The sequence below is a fragment of the Alosa pseudoharengus genome, unplaced genomic scaffold (genome assembly GCF_046254945.1).
Source record: "Alosa pseudoharengus isolate Yale_2024_CS ecotype anadromous, Long Island Sound unplaced genomic scaffold, YU_APseudo_1.1 YU_APseudo_1.1_scf_2, whole genome shotgun sequence".
NCBI classification, from domain to species: Eukaryota; Metazoa; Chordata; class Actinopteri; order Clupeiformes; family Clupeidae; genus Alosa; species Alosa pseudoharengus.
Window position 1 is genome coordinate 44,076,673 of NW_027468663.1, and position 27,825 is coordinate 44,104,497.

General features: G+C 46.9%; 1 protein-coding gene across 23 annotated transcripts in view; it reads left to right on the plus strand.

Moving 5' to 3' along the window:
• dlg1b (discs large MAGUK scaffold protein 1b) overlaps positions 1–27,825 on the plus strand; it is a 93,048-nt gene that overhangs the window by 33,886 nt on the left and 31,337 nt on the right. For 4 of the 23 annotated variants that reach the window (XM_076295139.1, XM_076295140.1, XM_076295141.1 and 1 more), the window contains exons 4-5: positions 7,978–8,142; positions 27,655–27,708. In XM_076295139.1, the coding sequence (XP_076151254.1) occupies positions 7,978–8,142; positions 27,655–27,708 (219 nt within the window). Of the gene's footprint in view, positions 1–7,977; positions 8,143–13,604; positions 13,716–16,428; positions 16,556–16,622; positions 20,328–22,825; positions 24,178–26,799; positions 26,905–27,654; positions 27,709–27,825 lie in introns of those variants that run through there. The other 19 variants (XM_076295131.1, XM_076295133.1, XM_076295137.1 and 16 more) reach the window with 12 other exon arrangements.

The window sequence follows — 27,825 nt, forward strand, 5'->3', positions numbered from 1 at the left end:
GTTAAAATGGTGTGTTAAGTGGACAGAATTTCAAAAAACCTCCTGGGGAACACCGCGACACGACAAGCACATGCACTTTTGAAAAGCTTGAAACGTCCATATGTGTAACCTAACGCATCTTAGCCAGCCAGTGTTGTAAGAGTTCAACGCTTGTTTTCGTGCAGTAGGCTAGCCTTTTTGATAAGCGATGTCAGGGGTAGGCTGAGGTGATTAAGGAGGGCTTTCTGTTCCTGTTTATGTAAAGGTTTTACATAGGCTCAGTAATGATAGGCTACACTGCATGTTATAGGCAATATTAACCAAAAGCGCACGTTAAATAGGCGGGACAGATCACAGGCCGGGTATCATTTAATCATAATTAATTTTTGCGGTTTGGGGGGGCCTAAACATATACATATAGCCCAGGGGCCTCAGGTGGTATTAAGGCGTCCCTGGTGGTAACATGCTATTTACTTCTGGTTTTGGGAAAACAACTATTCATGTTTGCCCTGTTTACATGCCATTCAGAGGTCAGTGAACCTCCCTCAAAGTTCTGTTTTAAATCCAAGCTTTTATGCTAGCTGCTAACAGCTGGTGGTGGGTAGCGAAAGAGATCTGATTGAATACCCCCCCCCCCCCCGGGCCAAAGCGTTGAAGAGAAAGGGTAAGTGTCCGGTTCTCCAATGTCCACCCCATCTGTTTAGTAGGTTAAAGGCCACGGAGCCCAGCCTGGTCCGCCCAGTGCTCATGTGAGGGGTTAAGTTGACTCGGGAGATTTAATGTAGTAATCAGCAGGCAGTGGCAGGTCCCCACGTCATCGGCGCTAAATCACACTAACTTAATCAGCCCTTGACAGAACCAGCCATTCATGCTGTACTGGGGTCCGGTAGGGCGAAGGGGGCCGCAGCTATTCGGAGGCCATGCCTGGCTTTGCCATCCACGAGGAGACCGAGGTCTAATGCCCCATCAGTCACGCTGCTTTGGCTAAATGTGGAAACTTCTTTAGGATGTCAAGAAGAAGAAGAAGAAGAAGAAGAGTGCTTTCAATGCAATCTGCAACAGGAAGCCCTCGTCCTGGCAAAGCTAACTTCATTCCCCCACTGATTGCAGAGTGATGAAGTGTTAAAAGCAGCTTAGCCTATGGAGATCACAAGGGGGATTTCTCGTAGATTACACAGTGATTACTAAACACCATAAAGAATGCCTGCCCAGTGTGTTGGCCTGGCATTGCTCCTGCCCTCCGTCTGTTGAGGAACTGTTGCCCAGCTAGATGTACGGTAAGATAAGTGACTTAGAGCAAGTGAGGTCACACACACAGTTTGTGAAGTCCGCAATGCTGTGCTGCCCAATAATGTCATCACTGCCTCTGAGGGGTAGGCATTTAGAGTGATTTCGATGAAAAAACAAGCCGTGTTGGGATGCTGTCAAGCATACAGTTGGCTTTGTTATTCCTGCCGCGAGTCCATTAGGAGTCCAGTCTGTGAGTGAGCACGGTGACTGAGCACTAAGATGTTTTTTGTATGTATTCCAGCCCTTAATGGAGCCAGGGCAGGTGGTGTCACATTAATTTAATTCGGCTTTAATTCTGACCCTTGGAACATGATGCTCATGTTTTTATTATCCATTTTGATTAAATGGTCTTCTGTGGCGGCCTACAAGTTGAATTTGAAATGAGCAGGCCTGGTCCATGCCTTTGTTCACTTATTTTCTGTTTTACTTGAGGGGTAATTAAAAAGCACATTTTGGATTTAGAATGGGATCTTTATCTGCTGGCAGAGATTTAACTGGATGTTTTATCTGCATGATTTTCAGTTTGTATGAGACAGCACTCCCTTTTTCACGTTAATGCGGAGATATAATCTGACCACCGGCTCCCTTCAGGCCTTGGTGCACAACAGAGCAAACCATGGAGGTTTGTTTTGTTTTGTCATTCTGGATGACTTGACCAGTGTGTAGACAGAAGACTAGAAACCAAATGACAGCGGACATTTTTTTTCCAGGAAGCCTAGAGCAGCTCCCAGGACCTCATTAAACAAGTGTTTTAGCTGTGCTGTCTTTAGATGGACAGCCTTAGATGGTATTCTTAGTGATTCTACATGTGTCATAATATCACATCATTACATTAAAAACCCATGCTCTATTAATCCTCCTCCCGGGAAGCCATTAGTAGAGTGCCAGATTGCCTTTATTCAGAGGCCATACAGAGGCCTCACCTGTTAACTTAAAAACCCACTGGCTGACCTTCAGAAACCCACAGCTCTGTCAAAAGATTCTATGTGGAGAGACAGATCTATGCATATTTTAGTGCAGTACATCAGCTCAAGGTCGAACGCGTAAGGCTATGCACTGCAACCCACATGTCCGTCTTGCCGTGCTGTATGTGTGCAGTGACGTGAGGAGAGTGTCCACCCTGCACCCCTGGAGGAGCGTTTTCACCGGTCTGCTGTCCCCGCCCTCGACTCCACCCAGCTCTGGTCTGTAAGAAGGCCTGTCAATCATGCAAATGTATGCAAATCCAAAGAGAGGAAAACCACTTCAATAAGACTAATGTCAGACATGGAGTTCACTCGTTCAAATCGCCCGGCTACCTGGAGAGAGATTGCCAGTAAGCTGATCAACCGGTTGCCTTGGAAACCGTGACACGTCCTCCACCACTGCAAGCAGGACTCAAGCTTACATGCACCTCTCAGCGTCAGAGTGTACCACTGCTTGACAGATAGGGGCGCACCCCTCAGCAAGTGGCAAGTACCAAGTTTTAGTGGGGATGCTCAGCTCTTCAGAAACACACTGGATAGGGTCTCAGAGGGACTCTATCTTCCATATGTGGAATTGTACAAATGAATCACAAGGCTTCCATTTCTATAGCAGGGGCGCATAGGTTCTCCGCAAGATGATTGGCCCTGATGAGGCTTTTACTGTGGATACAAATGATGTAATCAGAAGATGGCATGAGCATACAGTATATGAAGCAAAATATTTGATTGAAAAATGATTTCATGGGCAAATAGGTCTCCCACGTGGAGTGAAGCACCTCACCACTGGAGATTCTATTTGTCTGATTATGTGTGTGCTCGGTGTGGACTTATTTTAAATAACAATTTCATATCCAATCAATATTAGCTTATTGGCTCAGAACAACTTTGAGAACGATCCAGCCCCACATCAGCTGGGGTGCACAGTGGAACTGTGTGTCAGAGAACAGTGAGTGTCAGTGTGTTCACTTACTGTAAATACCACCAGTTTACATGTCTACAGCAGTCTGTCAGTGCCATTATCAGCGCACCACTGCTTCTCAAAGGCTATGCCTCCCTGTCCCTGCAAATGATTATTGGTTTGTTGTGTCAAACATACAGGAGATCACAGAAGCCAATAGTGTCTCCTCAGCCATAGAAATGATTGGTTTGGTAACCGCTCAGCATTACTGTCAGGACAGTACTTATTTTTTAGTGTTGTTATTATTTATTTGAACACTGTAGGCTATTGTTGCTCTCATTCCTTTGTTATGCACATGGCTTGGGTGCTGATATGTTCTTGACCTTGACCAGGTGCTCGCATAGTAGTGCTGCTCGAATAAAAATCATGATTATTTTGGTCAATATTTAGATCACTATTATTTAACATGATTACTCCATGTTTTGCATTGCATTGGAGGGTCTGAAGTTAAACAATGGAACGGAAGTTAATTTTTTTTTACTTCCGATGGCGCTGTCTAAATGCAGGGTGATGAATAGAAAAAAGTAGTTAGATGTACAAGGTACGCATACAAGCAGGTAGGGCTGCACGATATATCTAAAATCTATCGTTATCGCGATATCAACGGTTGCGATGGACATACCGCAAAGATTACTTAATTTTCGATACATTTTGATACATTTTCTGTGCCGCGCGCATTCCATACAGTCTATGGTGTATTCACATTCTGAATGTCAACATATTTTACCAAACCGATGCTGTCATGCAGCCCTAGAAGCGCGTCCCCCACCAGTTTAGGTGTGTGGTGTTTTTTTAGGTGTTGAGGCAGGAGCTAAGTCGTGATGGCTGAAGATAGTGAGTCAAGCGAGGTAGGCTACACTTAGGTGAAGAGGAATTGGTGACTAAAAGGAAAAACACGTCTGTTATATGGAAATATTTTTGTTTTATGAAGGCCGACTTGTTACAAACACAGCACCAAATGCGTCCTTCTCCACCGTGTTCAAATAAACAATTTCTTTCGTTGTTGTTATAGGATCAGAAGATAGCCTATCTGTCTTTCACTGTAAGGCTTGTATTTCATAATTTGCATTTAGCAAAAGCCCCAGACAGCAGCAGAGAGGTAATCAGAATTCGTTATTTGTAAAAGTTGTTTATTAGCCTGGACTGTGTGATCGCAGCCACTTACTTTCACTTTCCGCGGCATGCCGGTAGCCTAATAACGTGGGATGCGCAGCGTATGAGGTTACAGATAGCAAAGGGGCGTTGAATCCACGTTTATTTGAAGCGGCGGAGGTTGATTCAACGTGGATTCAACGCCCCTGTGCTATCAGGGTGGGATACTTAAGATTTTAGATGAGTGACCGCAGCGATATAGCTTACAGTAGCTTTTTTGCTAGGCCCAGCAAAGGCTGGCAAAATGTGGAATATTCCGCTGGTTGGTGCACAAGTATTCAGATTGGCTGTCTATCCGTCTTTTACGAGGATTTTCTTGGAGCACATCTTCCACACAACTTCGATAGCCTAGTCAGTGGGTATCTTAGCTGTCCACCTAGGCTACATAATATACTGCTCAAAAAATGAAAGGGATACTTACAGTTTTCCACAATTGTTCAAACCCATTTTTTGAAACCTTCCACCCTTTTCTCCATTCTCAAACTACATTCACAGAATGTCTGACAGTTCTTGCAAAATAAAACACTCGCCTTAAAAGTTTTTCTTATGCTCAGAATCAAACAGTGTCAGCACCAATCCAGTGTATGATTGAAGTGTCCCCTTAATTTTTGAGCAGTATATTTTATATTGTTTATGTAGAAAATTATACATTTAATTCTGTAATTATACATTTACCCCCCCCCCCCCCCCCACCCTACAGTCTATGTTAGCAGCAAGTAGAATGGAGAAAAACATTAAATATTTAAATATCGCAAGTTATATCGTTATCGCAGTACTCAATAATGTTATCGCATATCGCATGTTTTCCTAATATCGTGCAGCCCTACAAGCAGGCATGTGTTTGTCTTAGACTCTGAAAGGAAAATGTTTGAATTGTCTTCTGTGAACACATAACATAGAAGCGAGTAAAGCTCTAATCTGAAGCGGTGCCATAATGATAAGCTTTGTTACACAATTTTATAGCCCCCCAACCCCGCCCCCCCCCCCCCCCCCCTTATTCCAGGAAGCCCCTTACTGGTGGTTACTTCTGAGAGCACCTCAATATAGAAGCTTGCTCACTGCAAGCTATAGGCCAGCCATCTGGCTAGCAGGCCCAAGCCAACATGAACCAGGGGGGTCAAATACTCTCATCCTGTTTACTATGAGACTGCTTCACAAGGCTGCCTGATTTAAGATGCTTTTTTGTGTGGCAGTAGAACAGTCTGACCTAGCTTTATTGATTTCTGTTCAGTTTAATGGATCATACCGAATTTGATGAATTTACCCTGATGAAGTGAACAGAGTCTTATACTGCTAAAAGCTTTTGCTTAGACCTTCACTGTGACCTGTTGTGAGGGTGGATTTATGCAGTGCATACACCAGCAACAATGCCAGCCAAGCTAGAGATGGGGCATTTTATGCGTTTTATGCGCTACAGAAATTGGACAATGAATCATATGCAGGTGCAGGCTCTCTGGATGGCTGGTGACACCCTTGAAATCATTAAAGCAACACCAAAGAACTTTCCCTCTGTCGCACGCACGCTATTTGTTTATCCAGCACCGGCTTTGCAAATAACGATGTCCACGGACAAGGTAGAATATGTTGCACGATTTATGAAAGTACGATGTATTGCGACATCAGATGCAAGTCGTAGTTTCTTATGTCTCATTCCATCGAACTACAGACCCGCTACCCGATCTGGCAAACTTACATAGTGCGGTTATAGCCGATAGAGGGCCGCAAAGCGAATGCAGAAGTGCCGTTCACCCTGTTACAAGTTGATGAACCACTGCAACGATTTTGGAAACATTATCTTAAGGTGCAAAAAACTCTTTGGTGTTGCTTTAAAGAAGGTTGTCTATAAGGCATAAACACACACACACACACACACATTATCACACTCACTCATAAACTCTTTTACTGACATATGCTCTCGCTAATGCAAGCATACATAAACAGTCTTATATAAACACACACACACACACTAGCTCAAACAGGAGCTAGTAAAGTTCAAAAAGGTCTTTAGAGTAACATGTAATTTTTTATCTCTTAATTATAATTTTTATTTTCTACATAATAAACCCAAACATTCTAGAGTTAGTATCCCTTAATTCTTTAAGATAGAGCTAGGCTGTTCAAGCCATCTCCTTTTTTTCACATCACAGTTGTATTTCAGAAGAAAGTCATGATGAAGTGTATGTTATTTCCAGTACCGTGCACGCATACTGAAGTGCTGGAACAGCGATGTCTTCACGTGGCAACAAATGATCTAACACACAATTATAACCCTGTTACTGTTTGGCTCCTACCCATGTGATTAATGTTTGCGTACATGTGTCACACTGTGATGGTCTTCATACAGTATGTAAGGCCTAACCTTACAGAACATGGCTACTCGTGTGTGTGTGTGTGTGTGTTTGTGGCTTCCTGTGCCTATGGCTTCCTGTGTCTGTCTTTGTGTACGTCTGTGTGGGCCTGTGGGTGTGTGTCTGTGGTGCAGTAAATGTGTGCCCCATTAGAAACAGTCAGGCGTGTGGTAAGTCAGTAATTAGAAGTGGTGTGATATTTGCCGGCTCTGGCCTTGCTTCAGTGGTTTCCTCAAGTGTGGATGTAGTGTTTTGCTTGGTTCTCTCAGACAAAACATGGGGAAGTGAAGCCTGCCTACAGTTAGCTGAGTTACACTGTCATAACTTGGGACTCCCTATTCAAGGAAAATGTTTAAGTCAGTACTATTAAACACCCTATTCACTCACCTTGGTGATTTAATGGTATAGGAGCTTGTTCCTTCTACTACTTGCAGAATCTTTCCAAGATGATGGTTTGTAAGTATAATAGGCTATTGTATAAGTTCACATTTTATTTCTAAGTGCAGCATGGCTATATAGCAGACAAGCCCTACATTCATACTCATGTTGACCAGCTGTTTGAGACTCAGCTGAGTAAATGACTAAGTTTGCTCTCACATACAGAGTAACAGGATGTGTTGTCTAGTGTGTAAAATAAATGAGAGTTTGCATGACTGGCTTAAGACCATTGCTTTTGTTACCAAATAGTTGATGAATTATGCAGCTGTATGGTGCTGAAATGTAGGCTAGGTTTCCTTTGCATAAAGGGTTCCCTCAGAAGAATGCATCAGCTTTTGTAAACCCTTCCATTCTGTTGAAAGATGTCAAGATAAATCCATTTTTCCTGTGCTTCTTGTTATTGGCGCTATGATTACCATAAAGGATTTTTAGCAATAGCTTTCATCATGACTGTGATTCATATGAAATTGAATGGGGCCTGTTGTGAGAAGATATGTTGATTGATTTGTCTTGTGTCTGTGTGCTTTGACTTGCTTTGAGACTAATGAAATGATAACATTGTGCTGCCCATTCAGCATGTTACATGTGTTATGTGCTCATCGTTGGTGTCGAAAGTCTTAATGTCCAAAATCAGGAATGCACCTTACCTGCATATTCTATGTGGTCCACCTGGCCAGTGTGCGAATCATCTGTCTCCTTGTGTCAGTCGAAGGGAACTGACTGTATGAGTGTATGCCCACTGATATTGTCTCTTTTCCCTGTGCTGAAGACAGCTCCCAATATTACTCACTATGGTGTCCTGACCGATGTCTCTCCCTCTCTCTCCTTCTCTCCTTCGCCCCTGCAGAAGTACAGGCACCATGACGAGGACACATCTCCCCAGGACCAGAGCTCCCCCCAGCTCACGGAGGACGGCCCCGGGCCCGAGCTGGTCCAGGTGGCCGAGAAGAACCTCTCCCAGATCGAGAACGTCCACGGCTACGTGGCGCACGCCCACATCTCCCCCTTGAAGGTAAGGAGGGGCCCTGCACCCGGGCCCAGTGAGCCAGAACCAGATCTTCACGGGACACTTGGCTTCGCTTGGCTCGGGTTGGGCTCCACCAGTGTTTGTCTACTGGAGTCTCTCACACAGACACACACACACACACATCTTTTTATCACATACACACCTGTGTGTGCCATTACTACCCGTGCTTCCCAGCTGTGCTGTGCTTTTTTGGTGTCAAGTCGCAAAGCCATCAACACCCAAAATATGTGTGAGCATACTTACAGAAGTCATACTGGAAAACGCATAACCATACACACATGCTGACAGAAGGGTTTGCCAAGTACCCCTGCAGGGGGTCAGTCCAGAGCTGGAGGAAAGCTTTGGAAAAGCAATGAAGGGGAGGGAAAGCCCAGTGGTCAGTTTTATATCTGGCCTTTAAGTGTGCATGCAGGACATTTACAGACAAAGCAAATCCAAGTGACTACTGTGCTTTGCTGTATTAAATATGTATTACATTATTAATATTATTACTACTGTACAGGGTTTATTACATAACACACTGATTCTGTGTGTGTGTGAGTGCCTCTTTAGATTTATACAGTAAGATCTTCCCACTGCCTGTAGGCATTAAATTACTGCCATTACTGGTGTGTGTAGCTGTTTTGTGCAGGACCCAGCGTATAGTGCCAGGCAAGGCCATGCAAATGCACATAGCCTTAGAGAATGATAGCTGAGGGAATGAGGGAAGCTTCCATCCGCTGAACAAGTCTTGTCTGTGTGCAGGTGAAGCTTGTGCCTGTTAGTGGTTTCTGGTGGGCTCCAGTCTAATGCCTGCAGTTATGTTTATGTAGGAGTCCAGTCAATTGCATGTAAACTGGAGCTGGTGGAGCAAGTGCTGCGCCTTGCTGCTGCTACCGGTAACAGAAAGTCTATGCCTTGCATAGAGATCTTAACATGTGTGATAGCTTGGCTCTTTTTACACAGGATGGGTTGATATCAGATCAGTCTTGTTTACGGAAACAGAAGCATTCGTTTTCTTCAGTTGTCACAGTCCATGGCTGCTTATCGATTTGAGCTGCTGGGATGGTGTCAGTTCCTGTAGAACAATGTCTGTGGTATTACCGGTATTTCATCAGACCAAGACATCGCCATATTTCACACATCCTGTGCAAGAGCCTCAGTCAGAGAGTCAGTCAGCTGGAGACGGAGGGTCAGAGGTCACCAGATGATTGGTGACCTGTTGTCATGTTGGTGCATTGAGTGGCCATTGCGTGTATGTGTGTTTGTTTACATTGTATAAGTCGGTGGTTGTGCTCTGAAAAACACTGTCCATTTGTGCCTGCATGTTGATGTGTGTGTGTGTGTGTGTGTGATAAGCTTCTTACATGCCTGAGTGTATGCACAACATTGTGTTGTTGTTTATGCTTGTTTGTGTGTGTGTGTGTGTGTTTGTATGGGAGTGCTCATGATCCATAGCGGCTCCTCTGCTCTGTCCTTCTCAGTCGTTCTCCTTCAGATTTATTCTCTCTCCACCTCACGCTCCAGTGCCCGCGCCAGGGTTGACTCCCCAGGGCCCCCGCCATCGCCCCCTCATAACCACTAGCAGCAGCAGCAGCAGCAGACTGACCACCCCCACCCTGTCCCCTCCCGTCCTTCCTCGCTCTCTCACTCCATCCATCCGTTCCACCCACCGCGGCACCTCCTATCTATCCATCTCTTCAAGCACCTCTCTGTCATCACTCCACTCTACTCCGCTCTACTCATCACGAAGGACGTGGCCCACCTCCAGCTAAACACCCATTCTCCTTAGAGGACATCTTTAATGTGCTGTGTTAGCTAAGACACAGGAAATCTTTTCATTTTCATAGCGCACTCAAACTCAATATAATGCTGTGTGTGAGTGAGTGTGTGTGAGTGTGTGTGTGTGTGTGTGTAAGGGTGGGTGTCCAAGGGTGTCTGTGTCTGTGTGTGTGTGTGTGTGTGTGCGTGCATGTTAGATTAGCAAAGACTCTGTTTACCGTATTGAGTCTGTCCTTGATATTTTGTCCCAAGGCTTTCATTGAGTTGCCCATTTGTTTAAGCAGGAGCTGAGGAAGGTGGAGTGTTGATTAGAATCAGGGAGATTAATGTGATGGATTGATCGTTAGACGTGGCTGTTTGTTTGTTTTCCACCCAGTCACTCCCCCTGGTCTCCTTAGAGCATCCGCAGAGCAGCACACAGTCCTCTGCAAGCATGTGTTGATCATTGGTGATGGGTTTCTACTGCCATCCTCTGGCTCATATTCGTCATTGCACTTGGTTTACACTGGCATTTTAATGCACTTACATTACATTACCCCCACTACAACGAAAGGCTAAACACATGTGTGGTTCATTTTGTGAGAGTATCTCTGTCATTCCTGTATTCCTCTGCTTATTGTTCATTCTAATGTATCCATTGCCTGCTGTAGGTTATGCTTTACTTGGATGCTGTGTCTGTACGCTGGCTTTATTGAGGCTTTCTTAGGTGCTGTTATTAATGTGGCATAAGTGACTCATTCATTGTTCTTGTTGTCGTCAGGACTTTATATCCATTTTAGTGCCGCATCTCCTCCTAGGGATCTGGTTGTACGGACAATTTCACTATGGAAACACGTACATCAGGATCCTGTGCAGTGGTCTTGCATTCAGATTTGCATTCTTGCATTCAGCATGGCAGACGTTTACAGATGATTCTTTAAACCGATATAGTCTGTTAAAAAGAGGTGCCCTGAAGTGGATTAAAATGCTGCTCAGTGTACTGTAAGCAAATTGCTGGGAGCTATCTCATTACACTGCCTTGTCAGTCTACTGGCTGACATCTAGACAAACGTCAGGGTTTCCATTCATTGAGTTCATTGAAATATTCTCTGTGAAAACGTGCCAATTCTATTATGAAAATTCGGCTTAAGAATATACACATTTACATGTGTTTCCATCCACAGTGTTATGCGAGTTAAAAGTGTGAATACTCCTAATCTAGGAAATAATTCTGATCGGCTATGGGATCAAAACATAAGTGTGAGCGACCGGGCGGTCAACCCACGTGTTGGATTGTGAGTTTGGGTGGAAATGGAGAAAAAGGCACTTGCAGGAGAGGTTGGATGTAGCTTCTGTTAATTTCAATTATTTATTTTTCACCATATTCAAAAATAGCAACACTAATAAACAAAATACTTTTCCCTACCAAAAACAAACAAAAATAGAACAAACAATGCATAGTCCAAAGCATCAGCATAACACATAACTTACTCTGCCTCACAACAGGAGAGTCCTTCACCTACTGCGCACCCTTTGGGAACTGAGCTACCCCATTAAATAGCCCCAGCTATTACTGTCAAATGGGGATAATTGAGGCACACCATTGAGCTAGGGAAGTACTCAGAATAGGGCTCACTAATACATAACATAAATCAACATAACAATGATATAGAAAACAACAGAAAAGTATATAATGAACAAAACATATGTCTGTTATAAATACGTACCTAACCACCAGACATAAAGAAACAAAACAACCAAAAGAATATCCTAAACACCCCTGTAGCATAATGCCCTGCTCCCTACCCCTGCAGAATGTTTAAAATAACCTTTCCCGGTGCGGAGCGCGCTTCCGCAATGGGACAGTGACAGAGGTCGGAGCGTCAGGAAGTGTGGTGAGTAGATGTATGCGTTAACCAGAATATGGGCACTATACAGACGATATATCATGGCAAGTGGAAGACAAGCTAGTGGGTACCACACTATGTAATTGTTATTGACAAGAATGAAGTTGGTAATGACGTTGTAATGAATGAATGAATGAGCGGAATCGCGGCAAACCAAACAATTGGTTTACAGCGCGAACGAACGCCAAACCGGCGGCAAACAACCGACACCAACAATAAAACCCCCCGTACATCTCTTGTATAACGCAAAGCCCCCCGTACATCTCTTGTATAACGCGAAGCCCACCGAACATGCAACAACACTTAACATCACAAACAAAACATTTTACATTCAAAGAGGGACGCAGTGGGGAACTGTGTGCGTGTGTGTGCGAACAAATGACTCTCTTTCTCTCGTGTCTGCGCTTGCAGGGCAACGCGGATGAGGTAGTGAGAACGATAAAGTTCAGTTTCTCACAATAAGGTTGCCAGGGCAACATTTACGGAAACATCCAGGGAATAAAAATATAGCAAATGTGAATAAAAGTATTACCGTTAAATTTAATCATGTTATACCTTATGTGAATCATGAGTTAATTAACCCCCTCTAATAAATCTAATTTATGTGTGCGTTGAATGCATATTCCAATTGTTTCCAGTCAGGATTTCTTGTTCAAATAGTTCAAATGTGCATTATAAAGTTCGACAGAAACCCAGCTTGCTGCTCCGTATGGGTTGAATATAGGAGACGTCTTCTTTCAAGCTACTTTCGCCATGAGGAGAGAAATTTGGGATAACCAACAACTTCTTTGCTCAGGTGACACTGGAAAGACAATGAAGGAAACGGACAAAATATTTGAATACACAACAACCAGTGTATGTGAAGTGAGTGGCAGACTCATTCCAAAGGTGCTGTATTTAAGTTAAAGGTTATTTGGAGTTGAAAGATATACCGTAACAGCAGATGAACAGTTCATCATTAAGTGAGCAAATATCAGGTACAAATGTCACACCTTTTACTCTCATTCAGTATGTACGCTTAAATGCATCCTGACAGAAAAAGCAAAGAAATATTTCAGTTATATTTTAGAATTTAGAAAAGCAAAGGGCCATACAAAGACAAAGATCACAAATGCGTCACAACAACTTAGCTCCACAACAGCCAATTCCCTATTCCAGCTACTGAAGACACATCTTCCGCCACATTTAGCATTTTCTCACAAATGCACTCTAGTGTAATGTAGTGATTTGCTAGTTGTAACACGCTGCTTTTAGATGTCTTTGTAGGATCAACCAGTTCCTCTGTTAAAGAGGAGAACTTTCTCCCTTTGTAGAGAAGTCTTGCTGGGATTCCATACTCGCACATCTCATTGGTGTTGGACTGAGAGCTCATCCTCTCTCTCTCTCTCTCACCTGTTGTCTCCGTTGTGTCTGCCTGACTGTTTGTGTGTTTGTGATCGCTTTCGCACTGTGGCCTCTGCTAGAAGGCTCCACCGTTCAACTCGACCTTTGTGGCTTTGCTGCCTCTTCTCAGCCCCTTGTTATCTATCACAGTATCTCTTCTTCTGCTTGTTTCTATTTTTGGATGGTTCCTTCTCTCTCTCTCTCTCTCTCTCTCTCTCTCTCTCTCTCTCTCTCTCTCTCTCTCTGCTTACTTCTCACCCTGTCCCTTTTCGTCTCTCAAGTTATCTGTGTCTTTGCTCTCGCTCTGCATCTCGTCCTCCAGTCCGACTCTCTATCACTCTCTCTCTGCTGTGTTGATACTTTTCCCGTAGCTGCTGATGTGTGGCCTGATTGGTTGAGTTCCATGCCTCCCTGTAGGTCGAGTCCCTGGAGTGCATCTTCGACGGCCCCTCGGCCCTCGGGGCTGAGAGAGAAAGCCCACCGCTGCCCCTCCCAGCCCCGTACCCCACCAATCCGGTGGCGCTCCAGGTAACCCACCCCCCCTCGCCTCCGCTTTCGCAGCACTCCGTAGTGCCGGCTGGACTGGACAAGGCTGCGCTTCTAAGGCCTGTGCATCTCCCACTGACCTGCAGTCAGTGGCCAAGATGGCCATTGTGTATATGTGTCGAGTCCCACTTAGATTGCGCTGTGCATGGTATGTATGTTTGTAGTGGTGTGTGTATTAGTTCACCCTCAATGGTGCCAATTCATCCTCACCTGACTTGGCTGTCTCTGTCTCCTCCTGATGATGATGATTGTGTGTGTGTGTGTGTGTGTGTGTGTGTGTGTGTGTGTGTGTGTGTGTGTGTGTGTGTGTGTGTGTGTGTGTGTGTGTGTGTGTGTGTGTGTGTGTGTGTGTGTGTGTGTGTGTGTGTGTGTGTGTGTGTGTGTGTGTGTGACCTCTATGGCCTGGACCTGATACAGAGTGGCTGATGTGTTTGTGTTGTGTAGAGGAGGTGTCTGTGTGTGGCGCATTGTAGGCTCCATACGTAGGCTGCGTATGGGGAAGCGTTCTGAGGTCCAGTACAGAGCCAGCCCAAAGCTGGGGCCTGATAAACCAGTCTGAACACTTCAAATGCTTTTCAGCATCATTTGGTCTTCTTTTTGTATATCTGAGATTATTTGGGTGTCACACATTTTGTCATCTAAATGCATACATGGGTAAGCACACACATAAATACACACACGCAGTGGACTTTCACAAGAGATTTCATCTGTTGGATTGCATGCAGCAGATTGTTGCAATTCCTCTTACTCTACAGTATGTGTACAACACTGTGAGCATAGGTTGCCAGTGAATTGACTCCATGTTGGCTTCATGGGCAAGAGACTATCACACCAGGCAACAAGCAATTAGTGAGCCACACAATATCTAGTTGATCATGCCGTCTGGCAGCAGGCCTAGGAGCTGAAACAATAGCATGGAACAGGATGATGTATGGGGCCGCGGTCATGTAGTGGCTTAGTAGCCAGCCAAGTTTTGGGTTTCATTCCTGGCTGCCCCTGTGGTGGCCCTGTGTAAGGCGCTTGACCCTAACTTGCACCATGGAGACTTATAATTGTAATGATTGGGTTTGGTAAATTAGTTTGGTTTAAAGCGTCAGTCAAATGAATAAGTAATAATAATAATAATAATAATATTAAAGATAAAGTAGCGAATGCATCGTTTCCTCCTGGAAAATGTTAGAGAGTAAGGATGCGGCCGTCTTCTTCCACCTCTTTTCTTTTCCTCTCTTTGACTCTCCTCTCCTCTGCTTTCCCGTCAGTGACGTCAGCCCCCCCCCCCCCCATCTCTCACTCACTCACACACACACACACACACACACACACACACACACACACACACACACACACGCATGCATGCACACTCAATGAACAACGGTGACAACAGAGGATGAAGGACAGACAATTCTGGAAAGAGGTCAAAGAGAGCAGGAACGTAACAGCAGTCGGAGGGTCAGCGCAGGGCTATTGCTTTCCCCTCCACTGCCCTCCACTGCCCTCTCTCTTCACCTTCTCCCTGCCTGGGCACCGAGTTCCAGGTGCGGTGCGAGTGACGAGGCGGCGCGAGCTGAAGGAGCGGGAGAAGGGCCCGGCCACAGGGCCAAGTGAGAAACAGAGGACAGATGGTGTGTGGAGGGCTGGGGTGCTGTGGCTCCCCTCTACCACTGCAGAGAGAGAGAGAGAGAGAGAGAGAGAGAGAGAGAGAATGAGAGAGAGATGAAAAGACAATTGGAGAGCACAGGACAATACACACACACTCACTCTCTCTTTCTCTCTCTCTCACTCTCTCTCCTTTCTTACCCAAACACACACACATACAGAAAGCACTGGATCATCAGTGTGAGGCTCCTGCTCTCCTCGCTTGCTGACTCATTTCCAGTGCCTAGAGAGGAACAGAGACAGGCACCTGCATCCTTACTCATGGCTTAGCGTCCTTACAACGTCCCGTTTCGCATATCGGTCACACACACACACACACACACACACACACACACACACACACACACACACACACACAGCCCTCTGAGACTCTGCTGTGATTGGAACAGCGTGCCAGTAACCGCGTCAGCCGAGAGAGACAGAGAGAGAGAAAGAGAGAGAGTTAGGGGGAGAGTGAGCGTGAGCATGAGAGGGTAGGGGAGGAGGTGAATAAAGCCGCATTTCAGGGATGCGGAAATTGTGAAGCTATCTCTCTCTCTCCCTCTCTCTCCCTCTCCTCGCTCTCTTTCTCCTGCTCCCTCTCTCTCGCTCTCCCTGCAGCAGTCTGTGCGTCAGACAAACCCCTGCCACGCTCTTTCTTCCTCCGTCTCCCTCTGTCTTTCTCTCTCCCTCTCTTTGCTTGCCCTCTCTAGCCCTTCGTTGCAGGTTATCTGAACATGAACAGAGGCCATTTTTTTGGCCATTTCTCCTCTGGTAGTGCAGACTCCGACAGCTGGCTCTGAGATGCTGCTGTAGGTGGTAGGAGGTGAGTAGGTAGATGAGGTTGGAGTAGAGGGGCTGGAGCACGCTGGCGGCAGGAGAGGGTGGGTAGTGGGGGGGAGTGATCGGCACATTAAGCCCCTGCTGGAGGAGGAGGTAGGAAGGGGCGGAAGAGGAGGAGGAGGGGGGGGGTTCTGGGACCGGGGGGAGGGAGGGAGGGGGAGGGGGGGGGGGGGGAAATCGCCAGAGTGTGAACTCTCCAGCAGCAGCGGCGGCGGCAGCAGTGGTAACAGCACCAGCGTCGGCGTGGGCCCAGGATGCTGAACTCTGTGTGGTACGCTAAAAAGATGGGCCGGCGCATCATGGGCACCCTGAGGAGGACCAAGAGGCTGCATCTGCACTTGTTGGTAAGGCTCAGCTCCCCCTCCCTGACGGCGTGTGTGTGAGACGCGCTAAAGGCTCCAGCCACCGAGACGGCTGGTAAACATAGTCTCAGTGTGTGAAGGGACTGCCAGACTGACCACATTTGTTCAGGTCACAGTCAGTGGAGTCCTTTGTGTTGTATATGCCGTGCATGTGTGCAGTTCTGTGTGTGTGTGTGTGTGTGTGTGTGTGAGAGAGAGAGAGTGGCATTCTGATGACAGCGGAGATGGGATTTTTCTGGTGCGCGTGTCTGTTTGTTTACCGATCTTTGGCGTCAGTGATGTAGTACCTGCCTCGTCGTCTGGTGGGTCCTGCTGGGCTTGTGCTTTGGATTGATAATCTATCATTCGTCCATTAAATCAATCCCCTGTCCGTGTAGAGTTGGAAGGAGAGAGAGACAGACAGACAGACCGAGAGAGACCGAGAGAGAGCGAGAGAGAGAGAGAGAAAGTCTTATGCTGTGTAGATTTCTCCAGAAACAGGAGTGCGTGCTGGTGCGTCATTGCTGTGGCGCACGGTGAGCGACCGGACTGCTCGTTCTGTCAGGTGTCGCCAGGGTGACAGGCAGGCTTGCAGCCGCGCGAGCGCACCATTACACTTGCGTTCTCGGTGCGGCGGTCTCATGTGAAACGCGCCGCGACGGTGGCGCTTTAGCGGGCGAAACGAGCTCTAACAGATGCCTTCAGTCCTGCCGCCTGGCAACCAGCGTCTGTGTGTGAATGCTGCTCAGCAGCGTGCATGTGGGCGATCTCTTTTAACACACACACACACACACACACTTACATAAAAACACAATGTATGCATGCTGACAGAGATTTACGTACCCACACACAGAAAACCTGCTGCTTTAGCTCTCCTGCTTCACACTAGTAGTAGTAGTAGTTCAGATTAACATTTGTTATGTTCTTGTCTGCTTGTTATGTTTAGGAAGCTTTACACACAAACATTGTCATCTTAATGTTGATGACAGTATCCATGATGGAGTCCTGTTTAGTGATGTAATGTTATATTCAATTAATGTGCTGCATTGCTTTTGAGCTTACAGTGAAAACTTAGGTTTGAGCTTTATTCACTAGCTCTTCTACTCAGGTTAATTTAAAAGATGTCCATTCTCAATTCATTTTATTGGTTGTAGATCTTTGTGATTGAATAGGCGAGATCATTTACGCAAGTGCAAGATGTCTGCTGAAGCATTTTCTTATTTCCTTTAGTCTTTAGTCTTGTTAATCGCAGGCCAGCATCCATTTTGTTTACCTGTTGATCCTGTAGTGCGAATTCCAACATGCTCATATGGATTCTGCACTGGTTTCATGGAAAACATTGCCCACTCCCATAGCCCAGTCGTCTCTTGATATGCACAACAGCCTCAGTGCTGTTCCTTTGGCAGAGCGGTGTGTTATTGACCAGAGATGAAATTTGATGAGGTAAACCGTATTCAGTGGCTCTCAAGCATAACATGGTAATTGGGCTTTGTTGAGCTCTCTCGTTGACAGGCTAGCATAGAAACCTCAATCCCCTCTGACTTTCTTAGGTCCCTATCCGTCAACACATTAGCAGCATAAGATGGACTTGATCCGACAAGAGAGGGCCCTAATTTGTTAGCCATTGTTTCGCAATTGAACAGTGAATGGATAGGGTTACATGAAGGAAGTGTTATAGCTTTAAGACCTCACTGACAGTAACGTGGAAAAACTGAGGCTTGCTAATATCCCATCAAAATAATTTAGTCCAGAATGCATTTGCGGTTTTATTGTCCACTGCTTAGGTAGTGGCCCTGTGTCTCTAATTGTCTATTACCAAGATGATGGGCACGGTGGTCCCAGTGGTCCAGAGCAGCGCTACGTCCTCCTGACAGCAGGCTCATCAGATATGCACGTTCTGTTCATGGAATTTGTGATGCATTATTGATAGCCTGCCATATTTAGTAAGTGATGAGCATTCAGTAGAGGCTACAGATGCTGTTGCTCCAAACTGCATAGGGGAACAGAATAGATATGATATGACCTGTTGCTTTGTTATGTTTTATTGTTTGTCTGGGGGAGGCGCGTGCTCCAGTGTTGTCCCAAACCACTTACAGTTGTACCAAAAGCAACAGATGTAATGCTCTGCATCTGTTGAACACACCTGTTCCCTTGACATGGCGTCCTGGTATTTCCCAAATGCAGGCAAGACCTGGCAAAGTGCGCAGCTGCTGTTTGCTTTCTCCTTTTTCCCCCTGAAAGTGACTCTCCTTTTTGCAGAACTCCCGATTCCACTGACTAAGCTGTGCAGCAGCTAATGGAACTGAAGTGCGCTGAGTGTTTACCACAGGAGCCGATAGTCAGGAGGTGGGCAGAGCCTTGCCGGGAAATCCTGCTGGCGCTGTTTGATGGGAGTGCAGTTGCCATGGCGTTGGCTCCCGGGGGAGAGGAGGCAGAGGCTCGTAACAAAATCTGCCAACTCATCCGGCACCTGTGGCACATCTCCGGCTCTCTCCCTCGCTCTCCATCTTTCTCTCCCACTCCTTCTGTTTTTCTCTTCTTTTTGTCCTGTCTCTCCGTGGAGAGTTTTCCAGCATGTTTCTGAAAACATGAAGTGCCTGGTGACGGGAATGGCATTCCTTAGAACTTGTATGGGCATTGGCGCACCTGCCTTCTGCTCTTGTTTCCTGCAGCGCGTATCTCAACTATTTAGATCTATTTTTACTGTTGTATTTTTTTTTCTTTGTGGTCTTGAAATTTTATGTGTGTGGGAGATTCTGCAGTATCTCAGAGATTCCGCAGCACTGTAGGATTATCGAAAGAAGGTGCTTCACATACGAATGAAATCACCTGAATTGGACTTTCAAGTATTTGCTTTTTGATCTGGACTTGGATGGATTGTTATACTTTGGAAGGATTCTGCATTTGGACCTGAAAGCAAACAGAACATGGGCTTTGCACCAGGCATTTATTTCTGCCACTGTTAAGATGCTAGAACCCAGAAGATTATGGGCATTATGGTGGGTTGACAAAAGACTAACTCAGGGATTGTAAACACATGCCTTGATTGCTTCCTGGTTTGTGCTGATGTCTATCTCTGGAATCTCTCTCTTGCTCGTTTTTATTTAAGGAGGGACTCATTTTTTCTCTTCCTGTTTTCTTGGAGAAGGATTTGTGTAATTTCTGGAGGCCGAGGCTCTTCGTGTCAGTGGGAGAGAGTTTAATCTTTCTGTTCCCTGGGGTTCATGACACAGAGGGGAACTGGCCATCTGCATAGCTCATGCATGTCATTGTCGGTGTGAGTATCTTTACAGCCTATGAATATGAGGCTTCAGCTTTCAAAGACTAACCGAGCAGTGTGATAGAAAATCAACAACAATAAATAAATGTAATTGCAGAGTGCAGAGCCTTTCACAGAAGGAATAACCATTAACCAGGATCTCTTCTCCCAAACACTATCAGGAAATGCCGTCAGACTGTTAGCATCTTGGTATCTAGTTTGTCGCCCATCCCTTCCAGCTATCCACTGCAACAAGGGTGTGCGTGTGTGTCCGTGCATGTGGGCAGTGCAAACGTGGCCATGAATTACATCTTCAGTGGTAACACCCTGTACTCCAGGGGCAACCGCGGCAGCACTAACTCCGGTCACGGCTATATACCAAAGCCGAGGTTGGCCTCTGTGCGGAGCTGCTCTGAGGAGCCTCCAGACCAGCACCAGACCCGCTGGCACCGAGTGCAGGTCCTCCTCTCCCGTCTCCGGATGTTCACCGACTGCATTTCCGCAGGGGCCACGCAGGTGAGTGCTGATGTGGGTTGGGATGGGAGGGGGGAGTTCCCTGCTGTGGGAGTTCAGGTGCCGGGTCCAGGTGTGTTCAGTTTGGGGCCAGGTGAGTGCAAGTGGGAAGACCGGTGCGGAAGCAACAGCGTGTAGGTGACCCAGAGAAGAGCGGGACTGCAGTGCAGCAGCTGGCTAGGACCATGACATCCCTGCTTTTAGTTGGTGCCTTCTGAGGCAGATCAAAAGTCTCCATGCAATTTTGATTTGAAATGAAGTCTTGTGCAACTTTGGACGTTGTTTAAAACTGTTTGTTTTCTCCGGTGCCTGTCAGTAGTATCTTGATTTTTAATCTTGATACTGATCCAGATAGATTTTGTGTTCCTTGTGGTTGTGTGTTTTTTATAGTTCCAAATAGTTCCGCCTGCCTTGCTATCATCTCTATGGTAACGTTCCTGATTACATGCTCAGACCTGTGATCAGGGAAAGCCATGGCTGGCTTTAGTGGAGCAGAAGGGATTGAAAAAAGATATGCTGTGCATTGTGTTCATTAAGAAAACATTAGCATACCGAGATCAGTTCTGCAATGTTAGAATATCTAACTATGCACTATGTACAAATACTTAGGACCAGAACCTAAGGATCAACTAAGGACCATTTAACAGGCTGTATACTTCATTTACTTTTTCTTTAAGCTGCTCACAGAAGTATTGAAAGCCATGCCATTGGTTGTATCAAATTAAAGACGTAAACTTAAAGAGAACAAGCGTTTTTATGCTGATGTCAGCCATCATTTTGCTGATTGTTAACTGTTTGGTAAAGAGCTGCCCTTTAAATCTCCCTGGTAGCAGAATTGGAACACACTGAGCTGTGTTGAAGCAATACAGCACTGCAGAAAGAGCTCTCCCATGCGATTGTTGTTGTTGCTATGCCGTTCTCCTGAGAGACTGTGGCTGTTGTCAGTGAAGGTCTATAGATCACCAGATTTATTTTCCCATTAATTTCCCCCTGTTGCTGGTGTTAAATGCCAGGGCGATGCATGAAAAAGGATTTACAGTTGGACTACTAATGTGGTAATGTTCTTACACAAAATGGACATTGACAGGCTACATCTACTTTGAAAACTGTAGAAGCTATATGTAATTCACAGAGGTCACTTTGCTCGGATATATGAGAACTGAAAACCGTTTGTGTCTCTTGCTATAAGTGGCATGTGCGAGGACATGGGGTATGTAGCGTACAATATTGTAGGTAGATAATGGACATCATTAGCTTTTTTATACAAATGCTGGCTTAAGAATGATGATTGGACTCTGAGAGCTTACTTATTAGTAGTGATCAACAAGCTTCAACGGCTGAACCTGCATGCTACAAGCTGTTTTTTTTTTTTTTGTTTGTGTGTGCTTCCAGGGATGCCTGTAGATGGCGCTGGCTCCACACAGTACAGCTCTGCAGTCCCATCTGAGCGTAATTCTCTCAAAATCCTGGCAGAATTTAGTATTATTTTTTTATCTAAGCTCTGTGTATTTATTTATTGTTTTCTTTTTGCTCGGGCTTTTGAATATTTTTCACATTTATATTTTCCTATTTTGCTTTTTACAGCTTGTGTTTTGCTACTAAGCTTTGTTTCACAGCAGGATTTTGCAAATAACAATTATAGCAATTAATAGCTACCAAAAGCATCTGAAAGAAAAGCATTCAATAAAAAAAAAATAGAGATTTTAGTCTAGTGGAAAGGATTTTTTCTCTCGCTCTGCCACAGTCATAAAATATCTCAAAAATCTCATTGCCTACCTCTCCCCTCATCCCAAATTCATTAATAGACTGTGCTCAATGTGTATGAGAGCATGTGTGTGCTTGTGTGTATGTGTTGTATGACTATGAACAGGGGGTACTGGACCCTGTAGGCGCAACGTGGTGCCAAAGGGACGACAGGCGAAGGCAGCCCGGGCAGTGATCCTTTACGATGCTCGTCCCCTCTCAATCCACTTAGAAAATCAGGCTTAGATCCCCACACTGTCATGGCAAAGCAAGCGGTGCTATTTTTAGCCATGTGTATTATTCAGTTTATTCCATTCATAATTCAAGCAATGTAAAGACCATCCATATGGAGCTATAGCCATCTGTCCTGTGCAGGAAACAATATCACTAATGGCCCGATTGATCTCACTCGACACGCTAATGGAAAAATGGAATGCAAAGTTCATGCAAATGGCTGTTCATCGTTATCCAAAATTCGCCTGAGCAAACTCTCCAGACATTCTCAAGTATGCTGGCTCGGGAAGTATTGGGGAGCCCCCTGCTGAGCTCTGATTGTGTGGAAGGAAGAGATATTGTACACGGCTTCCAAGCATGTTACCATGGTATCCTTTCTGCTGTGTACTGCATGTACCATACTATTCCATAGAACACTGAAAAAACTGTGTTTGACCATTGATATGAGAACACGCCCCCCCCCCATCTCCCTTGAGGCCTGTAGCAAGAGCCCCCAGCATGTCAGCGCACTGATGCTGATATGGCCTCCTATCTGAACTGGAGCCTAGCATCGATTATTCATGCCAGAGAGAGGGGGGGGGGTGCCCTGGCCCATTGGAGCTTGCTAATTGGCATGAATACACAGAGAGATGAGGGGAGGGAGAGGAGCAAACGGATGAGTGTGGGGAGAGAGAGAGTGAGTGAGAGAGAGAGAGAGAGAGGGATAGGAAGCAGGGATGAGAGAGTGAGTGACCGAGCGAGCGAGAGAGAGAGAGAGAGAGAAAGGGTTGAGTAAGCAGGAGAGCGAGGGAGCGAGCACACACTAGGCAGCCGCAGAGCTCGGAGCGTGCAGTGCAGTGCAGTGCAGTGCAGGCATGGTGGTGGGACGGGCACTGAAGCCTGAGAAGCTCGGCTGGATTTCCCTCGCCTCTCACGGCTGTTGACAGCGCTGCTGCCGTCGCCACGTAGCGCACGCGCTAGCTCTACCCACCGCGCAGAGATAAACCAATCAGCCAGCTGCCGGCTCCGCTTCAGCATTGCTGAGATAACAACCCAAACCACGGAAGAGGCAGCAGAACAAGAACTGGCCTTACCACTGCACCTGCTCTTCCTTCTGTTCGTCTCTTCTCTTCAAATTGTGAATTTAGTCATTTCATCCACCGGAGGAGAGACTGTGCATCTCGGCGGGCTTCATCCATAATCTCTTCTGCCCCTGGTGGCCCCCAAGCTAACCATGACCACTTACTACAACAACCATGACTACGCCTGCCAGACTATGGAAGGGAGGGGAGGCGACCGGGGCGCGGGCAAAGGTGGCTGCCCACCAAAGGGGGGCACTATGCTGCGTCCCCAGCATTTGCAGTACCAGCCTGGGCCTGCTCCGTGCCCTGGTCCCGGTCCCGGTCCCGGTCCAGTCACGGCGCCCCGTCTTCCGAACTTCCACCAGCTTCATCAGCAGTATCAGCTCCAGCAGCAGATGAGCTTCCAGCAGCAGCAGCAGCAGCATCATCAGCAGCAGCATCATCAGCAGCAGCATCAGCATCCGCAGCATCAGCATCCGCAGCAGCCCCTCCATCAGCCCCTCCATCAGCCCCTCCATCCGGCGCACCAGCGGCCGCTGCCGCCGCCGCAGCAGCACCAGCCCCACCATCAGGCCCCGCACGCGTGCTACAGCACCGCCACCCTGCCCGCCTCCATGGCCAAGAGCCGCGCCAAGTTCATGAACCTGCGCGACAGCGTCAAGAAGAGCCCCACCAAGAGCACCGCCAAAGTCACGAGCCCCGGGGGCGCCCGACTGGACTACCCCTGGGGCAAACTCTCCTTTGACCAGGTACAGGAGTATGCGAGTCCCGGTCTTGGACGGAGAAGCGGAGGAACTTTGGACTTCCGAACAAGGGTTGGTGCAGACTATGACAGGCACTCCTTAGCTGAAGCATGGTCATGAATGATGCTTGCACTTTGTGTAGGGTTAGTTTGATCGTATGAGGTGTTTAGGGTCGGTGTAATGGCCAAATGCTGTGGTGTAGGTTGTAAAGAACTTGACTAGCTGCCTCCTTCTCTCCTCTTTCTCCCTGTCTCTAAACATTTCGCTGTATCCGCATCCCTTGCCTGGGACTTCTGTCATCTTCTGTCTGTATGTGGTTGAGCTGCTCTGCTCCTGTGCTCAGCTGATTGCCTCTCTCCCTCTTCTCTCCGAGGCTCTTGATTGTCCCCCCCACCCCCACCCCACACACACACACACCCTACCCTCCACTGCTCCGCATTCAGTACACTCACACTTAAGACCAAGGCTAAAGGCCAGGCGCTTTTCTGTGTGTGTGTGTGTGAGTGAATGAGTGTTGTGATCAACAGGAATGGATTTTGTCTGCATCTAGCATGTCTGCCTGTCATTGTGTGCCCGTGTGCGGTCCACTCTCGTTCAGACCAATTAAAACCAAATGTAGAGGTTTAGAGCTGGACTCCCAGAACTGGGAGCGTGGTCAATGCTATTGACGTGTGCTAATTTTAGCCTTGCTGCTGTGTTGCTCCCCTCTTGGCCCCGAGTGCTGTGCAACAACAATTAAACCCTGAAATCGGAGCATTACTGCACACCTCGGAGATGCACAATGTTATTTGTAGGCTATACTGTGTGTGTGTGTGTTTATGTTACATGTAAGGGTATGCCTCTGTGTGTGAGCTTTTGTATTGCATTGCTGCATGTGTGTTGTTGGATCTGTGCGGAGCTGTGCTGTGTCTTTGCCGTGCAGCCATGGCAGTTAGTAGTATGTGTTTCGCTGGCTTCTCTATGGGCAGTAAGTCACGCACATAAGCATTGTGAAGTTGGTGCACTCAATGTAAGGCTATCTCATGGGATCGCCTTCACTCCACTGAATTCACGGCTGACCGTGGGTGGGTAAGCACGCCGTGGTGCCTTTTGCATTTGGGTCTTTAATGCCCTGCTTACTATTTAAGAAAGCTCATGGATTCACGCATGAACTGCACCTGACATTGTTTGTGAAGACCTCATTGTGTGTGTGTGTGTGTGTGTGTGTGTGTGTGTGTGTGTGTGTGTGTGTGTGTGTGTGTGTGTGTGTGTGTGTGTGTGTGTGTGTGTTCACCCAGTCAGATATGTGGGAGGATCCCGGGCGCTTTGAAACACTTCTGCTTGTTCACTAAGGGCACATGCCCTGGGACACTTGATTGGGCACGCAGCAGAGCGTACTGAAGGGAAAAAACGGCAAGCTGTGTGGGTGTGAGAGAGAGAGAGACTGTGTTTATGTACTGTATACTACAACCTCATTATGCAGTGTATCAAGCTGTGTGCATCTTTATCTCTGAGTGTTTGGAGAGAACCGTCTTGTTTGGCATCCAGAAACTGCTATCAGTATAGGTTGGCTGTGTCATGCAAAGGACCGTCGCCGACGTGGTAGATTTGAATCGGTTGTGATTAGGCCACAGCTGGCACAGGTGTGCCTGCCTGCTCAGGTGAGGAGTCACCAGCGCTCACACACCCGCTCCCCTCTGGACGGCCGCCTGCCCAGAGCGCTGGTACAGCAGACACACAGATGATGCTGCGCTGATGGGTTCCAAAGCTCAGCAGTCCTTCTCCTCCTTTTGAGCACGCATTGACTTGATGGGGACGCATGGGCGACTAACCGCATCGTCTCTGTGATCAGGCTGTGCAGATCGCCTGCTGCCATACGCTCGTGGAGCTCACGCTGACATACATTGACACACATTACTCGGAATTTGACATACATACTCTGAACTTGTTTTGCAAGTTGTGCTATTGAAGGAAGCAAAAGGAAAGAAGAAGAGGCGGGGGGGGGGGGGGAGGGGGGGGTTGTGGCAGACATGGGTGCCCATATGGGACGCACAGCCTAAAGCCAGGGATCTGCAGGCTCTAGCGGCCTTAGTATCACAAGACCGATGTGTGACAGCCTCCTTACAGACACAAACATGCGCACACACACGCTCACACTCACACATGATGCTTTACAATGGTGTTATGGCTGGATATAGCTCTTTTTAGCATCCCACTATAGGAGACGGTGTGATTCTGTGAAATATCAATCTGCAGAACTCAACCGTCCCTGGTTGTGTTTCATTCTGATTGAGTCGACAGAATGCATGGTTGTGTGTTTTGGTGTGTGTACGTCTATTTTTATTTAGTTATTTAGCTGCCTCTCACCGCACAGCACAGTTGGTGAACCAGGGGTATATTCTGTTACTGTTGAGTTTTCATTGCATTGATTGTTTTGTTTTTCTTCAGCTGTCACAGCCACATTGCATTTCTCCATGCTCTATGTGTAAACACACTTACACACACACACACACACACACACACACACACACACACACACACACACACACACACACACACACGAATGACCATATCATCACAAGCACACCCACCCACCATACCCATATCCCTCATTCTCTGTATGTATGTGTCTCTGTGTGTATGTATGTGTGTGTGTGTTCATGCGTGTGTGTGTGTGTGCCTCTTGACCTCTCCACTCCCCCTGCTATTGTTCAGCAGACAGATGCTGTCCCACCCTCCGTTCCCATAATCCCTGTGATCCCAATCTCGCCTGTCCCTGCGGAGCCCGCCGCTGCCACCACTCCACCAACGTCACCGCAGGTTTTATTTTTCCCCCCTCTCCTCTCCTCTCCTCCTCTCCTCTCCTCTCCAACAGCCCTCCACTCCACTGATGCTCACTCGCACATGTTCTGTTGGCCATCCCCCCCCTGTCTCTTCTCTCTCTCTCTCTCTCTCTCTCTCTCTCTCTCTCTCTCTCTCTCTCTCTCTCTCTCTCTCTCTCTCTCTCTCTCTCTCCTCTTTTCTGATCCCTGCCATTTCCCTGCTTCTCTGACAGAGTTAGAGATTAGAGAGAGAGGGGGGGGGTTGAAGGGAGGGAGGGAGGGATACAGTGTGTGTGTGGGGGGGGTTACATGTAAAACACCAGCCAGAGGAAGTGAGTAGCACTAACGGAAGCAGAGAGTGATAGAGAGAGAGAGAGAGAGAGAGAGAGAGAGAGATTCATTTAGGCTATTTGGATACTTAATAGCATCCATGCTCCACCATTGCATGTTCTGCAGTATAAAATGCCATGTACGTACGTATGCTAATCTGTGCTGAGAGCCAGTGGCACTAGCTGTGTGTAGAGCCATGTGGCGAGTAAGTGGACCTCTTGTCCTGTCCAGGGCGCTGCTCAGTGGATTTTAGGCGGGATGTGAGGGGTGCTTACCCCCTCAGGAGAATGTCCCACGGGGGGTGGGTGGATGGGGGGTTTGGGATGGTTGCTTTGGAAGGCAGTTTGTTTGGATTCTGTGGACTAACTCCATCGCACCGATGTCTCACTCTGTTCTGTCTGTCCCTTTCTCCGTGCAGGCGAATCCGCCCCCTGTCGTGGTGAACACAGAGAGTCTGGACTCCGCTCCATACGTAAGTGTGCCACCTTCTTTCAGCTCTCAGCATTTCAGCTTTCAGACTGGCAGCTGGTAGGACTTGATGTATAAAGGATGACCAGGTCGTACTTGGGTGTGGACGTGAAAAGATGAA